The sequence below is a fragment of the Oryctolagus cuniculus genome, chromosome 18 (genome assembly GCF_964237555.1).
Source record: "Oryctolagus cuniculus chromosome 18, mOryCun1.1, whole genome shotgun sequence".
Taxonomy (NCBI): domain Eukaryota; kingdom Metazoa; phylum Chordata; class Mammalia; order Lagomorpha; family Leporidae; genus Oryctolagus; species Oryctolagus cuniculus.
This window is the reverse complement of record NC_091449.1, coordinates 3,694,909-3,706,080: the sequence shown is the minus strand read 5'-3', so window position 1 is coordinate 3,706,080 and position 11,172 is coordinate 3,694,909. Positions and strand designations below refer to the sequence as shown.

Below are 11,172 nucleotides of genomic sequence, written 5' to 3'. Positions count from 1 at the left end.
TTGGCTCAGTCCCTCTCCCGTGGGCGTCTCCGTGGGTGCTCCCCGTCGGCCTTGTCCTTGGCCTCTGCGTGCACCCCACGTGCAGCCATGAGCGCCCCTGTCGGAGGCGCAGGGCGGCCCCGCCCCCGTTCCCCCCAGTGTCCAGCACACCAGGACGCGGCCACTGCAGTTCGGAGCAGCTTTATTCAGCAGGGCGGGCCGGGCCGTGCGGGGCTCAGCCCTCGAACTTCTTCTTGCGACCCTCCATGCCGCTCAGCAGGTCGATGTTCTTGCGCCAGTCTCCCACCTCCCGGTTCTCCTGGGGGTGCGGTCAGAGGTTAGGGTCTCCTCCTGGTCCCCTCTCCCTAAGCCGCTGCGGGCAGGACCGCTCCACGCTGCCTGTCCCCTACAGTCGGCCGAGTTCTCTTAACTGCCTCTTGTCCCAGTCACACACTTCCTGTGTCATGCACTTCATGTCTGTCCCCTCATGCACTTCCTGCCTCCCCTCATGCACTTCCTGTCTGACCCCTTATGTACTTCCTGTGTCATGCACTGCCTGTCCCCTCATGCACTTCCTGTCTGACCCCTCATGCATTTCCTGTCTGTCCCCTCATGCACTTCCTGTTCCCTCATGCACTTCCTGTGTATCCTCCTCATGCACTTCCTGTCCCCCTCCTGCACTTCCTGTCCCCTCATCACTTCCTATGTCCATTATGCACTTCCTGTCCCCAATGCACTTCCTGTATCATGCACTTCCTGTGTGCCCTCCTCATGCACTTCCTGTCCCCTCATCACTTCCTGTCCCCCTCTCCTCCTCATGTACTTCCTGTCTCTGTCATGCACTTCCTGTCCCCCTCATGCACTTCCTGTCTGTCCCCTCATGCACTTCCTGCGTGTCTCCCCCATCACTTCCTGTCTCCTCATCACTTCCTGTCTGTCATGCACTTCCTGTCCCCCTCATGCACTTCCTGTCTGTGTCCCCTCATGCACTTCCTGTGTGTCTCCCCCATCACTTCCTGTCTCCTCATCACTTCCTGTCTGTCATGCACTTCCTGTCCCCCTTCCTTTGTCTCCTCCCAGCATCCTTCTCTCTCCCTCATGCACTTCCTGTCCTCCCTACCTACTCTTGCCAATGCACTTCCTGTCCTCCTTCCTACTTCCTGTCTTTCTCTTGCACTTCCTGCGGCCCTCCCATACTTCCTGCTGAGGACCCCTCACCAGCTGCCTGTCCCCTCAGCTCCAGGAAGCATCTGCCCAGGGGCCAGACCCTGGGGCTGCTGCCGCAGCGGCCCCTCACCTCGGTACCCCTTCCCTGGCCCTGGCCCGCGCTCACCTTCTCCGTGTCCTCCTTCTTCACCTGCTTCAGGTGGGCCCGCAGGTCCAAGGTCTCCTTAGCCCGGGTCCCCAGCAGCGCCTGCATCATGGCGTCTGCAGAGATCCGCACCCTCCGCAGGGTGGGTCGCTTAAACTTGCCCCGCAGGTCAAAGATCTTCTGGGTCAGGTCTGCAATCTGGGGGCGGCCACACTGGAAGTGGGGACCCCTCCCTCCTGCGGCGCCCCCTTCCAGCATCTCGGCCTCACCCAGCCTCTCCCCAGCTCCAGCTCCCAGACCAAGCTTCCAACCCTGGGAAACTGAACCCCTCTCCTGCAACCCAGCCTCGTTCGCAAGACCACCTGCTCAGCTCCACCTGAGCTCACTTCCTTATGCCCCACCCCCCACTCACATCCCTCCCCAGCTTCGCATATGCCGATCCTGCCTGGAACGGCCTTCCCTGCCCGTATCCCGCTGCCACCCTGCCAGGCTCATGGACTTGTCCCCGTCCCCTGGGGTCTGCGACTGAGGGCTGAGACCACAGCCCCAGGCGCCCGCACCTCGGTGATGTTCTTGGTAACCTTTGCCTCTACGTCGTATCTCTCTTCGTCCACCTTGTCCACGCGGGCGTGGAGCTGTCTGCACAAGTCCTGGCGGAGGAATTCCGAGTGTGTTGTGGGGGGCAGGCCAGAGGACCCTTGAAATCCTGGTCTGAGGGAGGAGGGGCCGGAAGTGGCCTTGAAGGGGGCGACGCTGGAGCTGCGGCTCCAGGGACAGGCACGCAGAGGTTGTATGGGAGCCGGAGACTGACGGGCTTGGGCTGCGGGGAGCCGGCCCTGGGCTTTGTGGCTGTGCGTGGTTGCAGGCCAGATTCTGCTTCCCTGAGGGGACAGGCTACGACACTGGACCCCCGGTCCTGAACGGAAGGTGGGCGCGGGTACCTGCAGCTCGGCGAAGCCCAGCCCCGCCAGCTCCAAGGGCTGGCACCGGGTGCTCAGAGCGCGCCCCTTCTCTCCGCGTCGCTCCTCCGCCTCCCGCTCCAGCTCCTGCTTGGCGATCTGCAGCATCAGGGTCTGCAGACGTGGGCGGGGCGGCGTCTCGGGATAAAGACAGCGCCCTGGCACTCTGCAGCATCAGGGTCTGCAGGGGTGGGCGGGCGGCAGCCCACCCCGGGGTCTCAGGATGAGCGGGTACCCCTTTAACCCTAGGCCCCGCCCTCTCCGCAAGGACACGTCCAAGGCCCCGCCCCACCTACCCAAGCCCAGCCCTAATTTATGCAAGCCCCGCCCCCTGGTTAGCCTGCCCCCCACCCCCACCCCCGGTCGACCCTCACCTTCAGCTGCAGTTTCCTTGAGGCCGAGATCTTAGACTTTTTCTGCCGGAGTGACACGGTTGGATGGAGGACTGAGACCCTCCGAGGGGCGTCACCATCCCTTCAGGCCCGTCCAGATGTGCGCCCGCCTCCAACTTGAAGCCCGCGTCCAGAGGAAGCCACGCCCCTCGTCCCCGCCCACCAATCTGGGCTCAGACTCTGGCTAGGCACCGCCTACCCACCTCCTAAGCAACGTCATGGGCAACGGAGCTCCGCCTACAGGCTGCTCCCACCAATCCGAGCCCGGCTCCTCCCAAGCCCCGCCCACCAGCTCCTCGGCCCCGCCCACGACCATGTTCCCTCTTATCCTAGGCCCTGGCTCCGCCCACAGGCCGTTCCCACCAATCCGAGCCCGGCTTCTCCCAAGCCCCGCCCACCACCTCCTCGGCCCCACCCACGACCACATCTTCCTCATCCTAGGCCTTGGCTCTGCCCTTCCCTCCGTGGTCCCTCCTGGGTCCCGCGAGGCCCCGCAGCCCGCCCACCTTGGCGTGCGGCTCCGTGGCGTAGGCGCGGTAGTTGGCGGAGGAGCGGCGTCGCACCGGGGCTGGCGCGGGGCGCGCTTCCCCTGCCTGGCGTGGAGGGGCCCATCATCACCAAGACCCTGGCCCTGCCCCCTGCCCACCCGCCCACCTAGAGCCTGGGGGTCCCCACTCAGAGTCTCAGGGGTCCCCGCCCAGCCTCGGGGTCTCCACCCAGCCTCTACCCGGGGCGCTCACCGCATCCCGGCTCCTGCAGGGGAAGAACAGAGGCGGGATCAGGGTGGGGCCTGTGCCGCTCCAGCTCCTGGGGGACCCCAGAGGCCTCCCTGGCCCGGAGGTCACGTCCCAGGAGGGATCCCCACACTCTCACACTTCCCAGCCCGGGGTCCCACCCCTGACTCCGTCCCAGGTCCCGGGTTCCCCCTGGAGAGCCCAGGCACACGCCCCCACCCCCCACGCCCTCGAGACCTCGGGGGTCCGGTGGCCCAGCCTCACGCACTCGTCTGCCATGCTGACTCAGGAGTGGGCGTCCGGGTGACCTTGGAGCCCCCTGGCCGTAGGGGCTCCTCCGGGCTGCACAGGGCTCACCAAGGACACTGAGCTGAAGGGCGAGGGCCGACTAAATATACCTCCCCGCCCCTCCTCCGCTGGGGCAGATAACGGGGCGCGTGAGCGCACACGAGGGGCAGGCGGGCCGTGTGCAGCAGGGCCAGCGCCACCCAGGGACAGAAACTGGACCCCTCTGCTCGGCCCCCCAGACCTCCATCTCACCCAGGCCCCAACCCTCCTCCCTCAGACTCACAGAGCCCAGGCCCAGCCCTCCTCCCTCAGACTCACAAAGAGCCCAGGCCCCAGCCCTCCTCCCTCAGACTCACAGATCCCAGGCCCCAGACCCCCTCCCTCAGACTCACAGAGCCCAGGCCCCAGCCCTCCTCCCTCAGACTCACAGAGCCCAGGCCCCAGATCCTCCTCCCTCAGACTCACAGAGCCCAGGCCCCAGACCCTCCTCCCTCAGACTCACAGAGCCCAGGCCCCAGCCCTCCTCCCTCAGACTCACAGAGCCCAGGCCCCAGACCCTCCTCCCTCAGACTCACAGAGCCCAGGCCCCAGCCCCCCTCCCTCAGACTCACAGAGCCCAGGCCCATCCCTCCTCCCTCAGACTCACAGAGCCCAGGCCCAGCCCTCCTCCCTCAGACTCAAGAGAGCCCAGTCCCATCCCTCCTCCCTCAGACTCACAAAGAGCCCAGGCCCCAGCCCTCCTCCCTCAGACTCACAGAGCCCAGGCCCATCCCTCCTCCCTCAGACTCACAGAGCCCAGGCCCCAGCCCTCCTCCCTCAGACTCACAGAGCCCAGGCCCCAGATCCTCCTCCCTCAGACTCACAGAGCCCAGGCCCCAGACCCTCCTCCCTCAGACTCACAGAGCCCAGGCCCCAACCCGCCTCCCTCAGACTCACAGAGCCCAGGCCCATCTCTCCTCCCTCAGACTCACAGAGCCCAGGCCCCAGACCCTCCTCCCTCAGACTCACAGAGCCCAGGCCCCAACCCGCCTCCCTCAGACTCACAGAGCCCAGGCCCATCTCTCCTCCCTCAGACTCACAAAGAGCCCAGGCCCCAGCCCTCCTCCCTCGGACTCACAGAGCCCAGGCCCCAGCCCTCCTCCCTCGGACTCACAGAGCCCAGGCCCCAGCCCCTCCTCCCTCTGACCCCTAACCCAGCCCCATCCCAGACCCCGACCCCAGGACACAGGGACACAGGACGCGGCGTGCCAAGTACTGGACTCTTTATTCTCATCATGTGGGTGCCAGCGGGCCCGCCCGAGCCCGCCCCACCCCTGCGAGGAGGTGGCCGGCGCCAGCTGGGGGCTCCGAGGTGGAACCTGCAATCCCAGAGAACATTCCAGAACGCCAGGGGCGCACATGAGAATCCCAGACAGGGAACTCGAAATTCCTGCGGGGAGGCTGCTGAGGGTAAAACCAAGAGCTGGACTACGCGGTGACTAATTCCGGGGCAGACCCCTCCAGTCGGAGTTGGGGTACACTGCCGCGGGGGGCTGCCTCAGGCGGCGCCGGCGCTTCCGGGGCCTCGGAGCGCGGCGGGGAGGTCTCTGGGGGCGTGGCCAGGTGCTCAGGGGGTGGGCGATCTGCCTCAGGAGGTGGAGCCTGGCCTTCAGGGGGTGTGACCAGGTCCTCAATGGGCAGGCTCTCTGCCTTAGGAGGCAGAGCCAGGGCTCCATGGGGCGGGGCCTGGCCTTCCGGAGGCGGGGCCAGGTCATCATGGGGCAGGCTCTCTGCCTCTGGAGGCGGGGCCGGGCATTCTGGGGGCAGGGCCAGGTGCTCAAGGGGCGGGCTCTCTGCCTTGGGAGGTGGAGCCTGGACTTCAGGGGAAGTGACCAGGTCCTCAGTGGGCAGGCTCTCCGCCTCAGGAGGCGGGGTCGGGGCTCCGGGGGGCGTGGCCAGGTGCTCCGAGGGCGGGGCCCCGGACTCCCGGGGCTTGCAGAAGCGCGCGAAGGTGTCCGAGGGGCCGGCCTGGCACTGGGCTGTGAATCCCGCCGCCAGGGCCTGCTGGCCAACGCGGGAGCAGAACCCCTGCAGCTGCTGCTGCCGCAGGTCCACCAGGTACCTGGGGGCGACAGGGACGCGTCAGGGGTCCCCAGCCCAGACCCCCCCCCCCAGCCCGCTGCCTCTGCCGGCGGCTCACCGGGCCAGTTCCACAACCAGGCTGCCTCCGGGAGCCACGCAGGCGCCCAGCTCGGGGCTGAGCTGCTGGACCATCCTGCAGAGGGGCGGGGAGAGGCTGCGGTGGACTGGATGCGGCCCGGAGCGGACAAGGCCGGGCCCCGGGGCTGGGGGCGGCGCCCCTCTTACCCGCAGGCCACGTAGAGCAGCTGGAAGCGGCCTCTGTAGCAGCCTTTGCGGTGCAGGGCCTGGGCAGAGCCCAAGGGCAGGAAGTGGACGGAGAAGCGTGGGGGGGCTACAGGTGACGACAGGGGGTCAGCCCCGGGGTGGGGGCGTGCCCAGCAGGAGCCAGGGCCCGGCGCCGCCCTCCCAGGCCCCTGCAGGCAGGACCGCGGGAATCATTTAGGAAAGGAGCAGCCATCGAGGAGGAGGGGTCCCGGGTGCGGGCACTGCTGACCGAGCCCGGACACCGGCCGCTGGCGCCCCCGGCTCACCTGCGGGCGGCCGCAGGGGGCTTCGCTCCTGGCCCTCGGCGGCTCTCGGGCGCCCCCAGGCGGCCATCTCCCGTAACAGCTCCGTCACGTTGTGCTGCGTGATCTCGCCCGCGGTCTGTGTGCGGGACAGCGCGGCGCTTAGGGCACCCGGACTTACCGCAGCCGGATTCCGGGGCCGGGGTTTGGGGCTCCCGCCGCATACCTTGACCGGCTGTCCATTGCTGGTCCGCAGGAGCTCCTTGTCGTCGGCTTCGATGCCAAAGCCCACGAAGGGCCCCGTGGCGATGTCCCCCCAGTACCCGCGCGCCACCACGCGCTCCCCGCGCTGCAAAGGCAGGGAGGGGAGAGCCAGGTGACGCGGTGTTGGGCGCCCTGATTCCCGGGTCGGGGCAGGCAGTGGGCGCTCACGTGGAGCAGGAGTTGGCCGGACGCCAGGGTTCGGTTGGGCACTCTGTAGGCGCTGGAGTCTCGGAGCTCAAAGGCCACCCCGGTGTCCCGCCAGCGTCGGAACTCCTGCGTGTGGATGACCTGGGCCTGGCGTCGGGGAAGGCGAGGAGGGAGGTCTGGGAGATGCTGGAGTAGCCCCCCCCCCCCCCCCCCCCGCCTCGCAGCCTCCGCCCTCGACCCCCGGGGTCACCGCCCCGACCCCTTACCCCGCGGTCGTGCAGCTTCATGCGCAGGTCCCAGTCACTGACCCCGTGCCGCGCGTCGTAGCGGGAGCCCAGGTAGTGGCGCAGCCGCGAGTCCCAGAGCCGCCTCACGGGGAAGGCCTGGGGCCCCTTCTCTCGGCCCGCCCAGAAGCGGAACACGGCCTCCAGCATGTCTCGCTCGCGGAACTGCGCGGCCAGGGTCGAGAGGGGGCTCGGGGAGGGTCCCCGCGGGAGCCACCCCTCCCCCAGGCCAGGGGCTTGGGAAGCCAGGGTTCAGACTCCCGAATCCCCGCGGGCTCCAGGCGGGGAGATGGGCGGAGGCCGGCCCCGCACCTTGAGGGCGCCCAGGGAGAGCCACGGCAGCTGCTCCGCCAGGAGGTCGGGCTCCGGCACCAGGTGCGCCAGGCGCTGGGCCTGGGTGCGCACAAAGGCGGCCACCGAGGGGCGCAGCAGTGTGTTCCCCCACACCTCCAGGAAGGTCTCGCTCTTCTCTGGGTGGTGGGGAGGAATGGGGACGTTATTCTTGGCCAGGAGCTTAAGGAGCCATCCCGTGCCTCGCCCATCCTGGGGTGAGCGGGTGACAGCCCAGGGCTCCTGACTCCACCTCCCCAACCCACCCCCACATCACCACAATCTCCTGTCTAGATTCCCCTGCCTTCAAAAATAAAAAGGTGGGGGCCAGCGCTGTGGCACAGTGGGTAAAGCCGCTGCCTGCAGTGCCGGCATCCTGCATGGACTCCGGTTCGAGTCCCGGCTGCTCCACTTCCCATCCAGCTCTCTGCTGTGGCCTGGGAAAGCAGTGGAAGATGGCCCAAGTCCTTGGGCCCACGTGGGAGACCTGGAAGAAGCTCCTGGCTTCAGATTGGCACAGCTCTGGCCATTTCGGCCATTTGGAGAGTGAACCAGTGGAGGGAAGACCTCTCTGTCTACACTGACTCCCGTGGGGAGGCTCTGCGACCCCCGCCCCTCAGCGTGGCAATGGCTCCCGGGGAGAGTGGACTCTGGTCTGGGACCACGCGGCAAAGCCGAGCGGGCATCTGAACACAGCCTGAGTCAGGGCTGCTCCGGGCGCTGAGCGGGGGTCGCCAGCAGGAAAGGACCACTGCCCGCCCACGCTGGGCACCCCCTCCCCGCGGGGACCCTGCTGACCCCGCGGAGGACTTTGGGGCCACAGCTTCCCGCATTTCTCTGTGGCTGGGGTGGGGGGCGGGGTAGCTATTTCGAGCTCCCATTTTACAAGTGGGAAAAGCCAGGCTGTGTATTTGCTAACGATGAGACAGACGACCATGGCCGAGGGCTATTTTTAGCCACTGACAGGCCAGGATTCTTGGGGGGGGGGGTGCTCTGGGGCCTGGCGACTGACCTTGCAGCCCCATCTTCTCGGGTTCCTCCAGGGCCAGGCTGAAGAGCAGCATGTGCCGGGCCACTGCCTCCAGGTTGTTCTCCAGCACATAGAACTGCAGGGGGCACGGAGGTGGGCGCGGGACGCCACTCTTCCCGGGGGAGGGACCCCAGGGCCCCTTCCTCCACGCACTCGCCTCTGCACCCCAGAACCCGCCTCCTCACCTCAAGTCAGATCTCGTCCTTGGACTCCCGGGACTCCAAGTCCCACCCCAGCCCCAGGTTTCACCAGGGCGCCGGACCCAGCCTTTGCCTCCTTGGACCCAGAATTCCTTTTTTTTTTTTTTTTTTTTTTTTTGATCCCAATCCCCTCTCCTTCCCTCGAGGACTCTGGAAGCTGGCCTCTCATCTTCCTAGCCCTCCTCTACCACCAACCCAGAGCCCCGGCTCACATTCAGTCTCCTGGGAGGCCAGAGGGCGGCCCGCGCCAAAGTCCGAAGCAGGTGCCGCCCGTCCACAGAGCCCAGCAGCAGCACATCTAGGTCAGGGCTGCTGGGCTCAGTGTCCGCCTGCAAGCTGGGGTCCACACGAGGAGCTGGAAGAACGACAGCGGGTTGGGGCTGGTGGCCCTCGGAGTGTCCCCTGCAAAGCCCCCTAGAACATTGACTACAAATCCCAGAAGGCTTCGCGCCCAGGGCCCAGCTTTCAAAGGGAGTTATGTCTCTAAGCATGCTGGGACTCGTAGTCCTCAGCTCCCGCCGACGGAGGCGCCTCGGGCAACGTGAGCGCGCCCCCTGGCGTCGACGCGGAGAGTACAAGTCCTACAGGACAGGTGAAGGGAACCTGGGGCGGGGGACTCACGCTCGGCCTGCAGGTCCAGCGCCGGGGACAGGCCCCACCAGGACACCGAGCCAAAGCCCACGCCGGAGCCCGCCACTGTGGTCATCGTCCTGCGAGGCAGACACCCACGCTCACATCTCGCCCCTGCGCCCCCACGTGACCCCTCCCGCACCTTTCCTTCCAAATATCCCGAGACGCCCGTACCTCCCTGCTAGGTGCTGCGCGGCCGCCCAGCGCCCTCCGCAACCGCCGCCCCGGGCGTCCCGGGGCTTTTCGAACAATCGACCAATGACAGCACGAGAGATTGCCTTGCTGCGATCAACTGACCAATGAGCGTGAGGGGGCCCGCCCCTCTAGGAACTTTGGGCCAATGGATGCGCTGGGGGGCGGGAAAACGTTGGACGCGGTTGTCATGACAACGGCGGGGCGCCCAGGCTGCGCGGTGCCCTAGGCTGCAGACCCGGCACCTGTCGGTCGGTTCCCGCCGCGCGCAGGCGCCGTTGGAGTTAAGCTCCCTGAACACAGGCCCGGGAAGGCGAACCGGGCTCGAAGCAGCGCTCGCCGGCTCCTGCATTTCTCGGGCCAGTGCACCTGAAGGGAGGAAACGCTATCTCCTTTTCGCTTTCTTCTTTGAAGGCCAGTGCATTTTTTAATAATATTTATCCATTCATTTTGTTTTTTTATTTATTTATTTGAAAGTCAGAGTTACACAGAGAGAGGAGAGGCAGGGAGAGAGAGGTCTTCCATCCGCTGGTTCACTCCCCAGATGGCTGCAATGGCCTGGGCTGGGCCAGACCGAAGCCAGGAGCCAGGAGCTTCTCTCTGGCCACCTGCACGGGTGCAGGGCCAGCACCTGGCTGTCCTCCGCTGCCTTCCCAGGCGCGTTAAGCTGAGAGCTGGATCGCAAGTGGAGCCGGTGCTCAGGCGGGATGCTGGCGCCCCAGCACCGACCCCTGATTTTCATTTTAAAAAATACCACATCCTCCACTTGTTGCGCCGGTACTCCGGGTTCTAGCCCCATTTGGGGCACCAGAATCTCTCCCAGTTGCCCAACTTCCAGTCCAGCTCTCTGCTATGGCCCGGGAAGGCAGTGGAGGATGGCCCAAGTGCTTGGGCCCTGCACCCACATGGGAGACCAGGAAGAAGCACCTAGCTCCTGGCTTCGGATCGGTGCAGCGCCGGCCCTGGTGGCCATTTGGGGGTGAACCAACGGAAGGAAGACCTTTCTCTCTGTCTCTCTCTCACTGTCTAACTCTGCCTGTCAAAAAAAAAAAAAAAATCAGAGTATCCTGGTTACTGAGTCTGGGGCTGTGGTCCAGGGCTGGGGACCACGTGTGACGGAGCAGGAGGCGGCAGCTCCGCCCCAGGCATGCAGCGGCTTGGAGACAGCTGGACACCAGCCCTGGGGCGTGAGAGGAACGCTCAGGCCCGCGGCCAGCGGCTCCTGGTCGGCTCGGGGGGCCTCACGCTGTCCCCTGCCCGCTCCCCAACCTCCGAGCTCTGCTCCACGCGTGCCCAGCCCGCGGCATGGCCACAGCCGCCTGCCCTGGCTACACGCAGAGAACGAGGCCGGGCGCTCAGCAAGAAGTTGCCGCTGGCATTGCAGCCAGGGCTGGGGGGCCCTGCATGTGTGAGCGGGGTTCCACCCCCCCAGCCGCAAGCCAAAGCGCTTAACCCGCTGGGGAATTTTTCTTGGCAAAATGCGCAAAGGGAAAAAAAAAAGCGCCCACTAGCAATGACTAAAACAAACGGCCCTCACATTTTGGGTTAAATGGGTACCAACCATTCAGTCCTCCAGTGTTGCGGTAGGATCGTTCCTGAGAGGAGGAGCGTGGTGGGGGCGAGAGGTGTGGAGTCACCACACAGACCCCGGGAGTCGGGTGAAAGTGGACCAGAGACAAGCAGCCTGCAGACTCATTTATTTCAGTTGGTACAGCAGCTTATATAGCCAAGGCAGCCAATCCGGTCAAGGGGCGGTCTATGCCCTAACCAATCACAGCCTGTTGCCAGGCAGTTTCTGTTGCCA

At 66.1% G+C, this 11,172-nt stretch overlaps 2 protein-coding genes across 5 annotated transcripts; both read right to left on the bottom strand.

Moving 5' to 3' along the window:
* Positions 1-164: 164 nt before the first annotated feature.
* Positions 165-3,753, bottom strand: TNNI3 (troponin I3, cardiac type). The gene is made up of 7 exons (XM_070063702.1): positions 3,614-3,753; positions 3,149-3,235; positions 2,625-2,666; positions 2,233-2,364; positions 1,852-1,941; positions 1,313-1,489; positions 165-298 (listed from the first exon to the last, which is right to left on the bottom strand). Exons 1-7 carry the CDS (start codon positions 3,653-3,655, stop codon positions 215-217), a joined length of 654 nt encoding a protein of 217 aa, XP_069919803.1. The 5' UTR covers positions 3,656-3,753; the 3' UTR covers positions 165-214.
* A 1,156-nt stretch (positions 3,754-4,909) lies between these two features.
* On the bottom strand, positions 4,910-9,465 carry DNAAF3 (dynein axonemal assembly factor 3). Of its 4 annotated transcripts, XM_070063648.1 has the most exons (13): positions 9,351-9,465; positions 9,168-9,256; positions 8,759-8,901; positions 8,329-8,422; positions 7,299-7,456; positions 6,969-7,151; positions 6,724-6,849; positions 6,518-6,640; positions 6,316-6,430; positions 6,011-6,116; positions 5,844-5,918; positions 5,555-5,765; positions 4,910-5,428 (listed from the first exon to the last, which is right to left on the bottom strand). In XM_070063648.1, the coding sequence occupies exons 2-13, from the start codon at positions 9,250-9,252 to the stop codon at positions 5,132-5,134; spliced, it is 1,716 nt and encodes a 571-aa protein (XP_069919749.1). In that variant the 5' UTR covers positions 9,253-9,256; positions 9,351-9,465; the 3' UTR covers positions 4,910-5,131. The 4 variants fall into 4 exon arrangements, with proteins under 4 accessions (XP_069919749.1, XP_069919747.1, XP_069919750.1 ...); XM_070063646.1 differs by having other exon boundaries at positions 4,910-5,765; XM_070063649.1 differs by lacking the exon at positions 6,011-6,116.
* Positions 9,466-11,172: the final 1,707 nt, after the last annotated feature.

Coding starts and splice junctions, on each gene's coding strand:
- TNNI3 (XM_070063702.1), bottom strand. CDS start 3,655: ATGGCAGACGAGTGCGTGAGGCTGGGCCACCGGACCCCCGAG. Junction 1,942..2,232: donor TGGGCTTCGCCGAGCTGCAG/GTACCCGCGCCC, acceptor TTCCTCCGCCAG/GACTTGTGCAGACAGCTCCA. Junction 1,490..1,851: donor TTACCAAGAACATCACCGAG/GTGCGGGCGCCT, acceptor GGCCGCCCCCAG/ATTGCAGACCTGACCCAGAA.
- DNAAF3 (XM_070063646.1), bottom strand. CDS start 9,252: ATGACCACAGTGGCGGGCTCCGGCGTGGGCTTTGGCTCGGTGTCCTGG. Junction 6,117..6,315: donor CCCCCTGCGGCCGCCCGCAG/GTGAGCCGGGGG, acceptor CGTCACCTGTAG/CCCCCCCACGCTTCTCCGTC. Junction 5,919..6,010: donor CTGCTCTACGTGGCCTGCGG/GTAAGAGGGGCG, acceptor GCCCCTCTGCAG/GATGGTCCAGCAGCTCAGCC.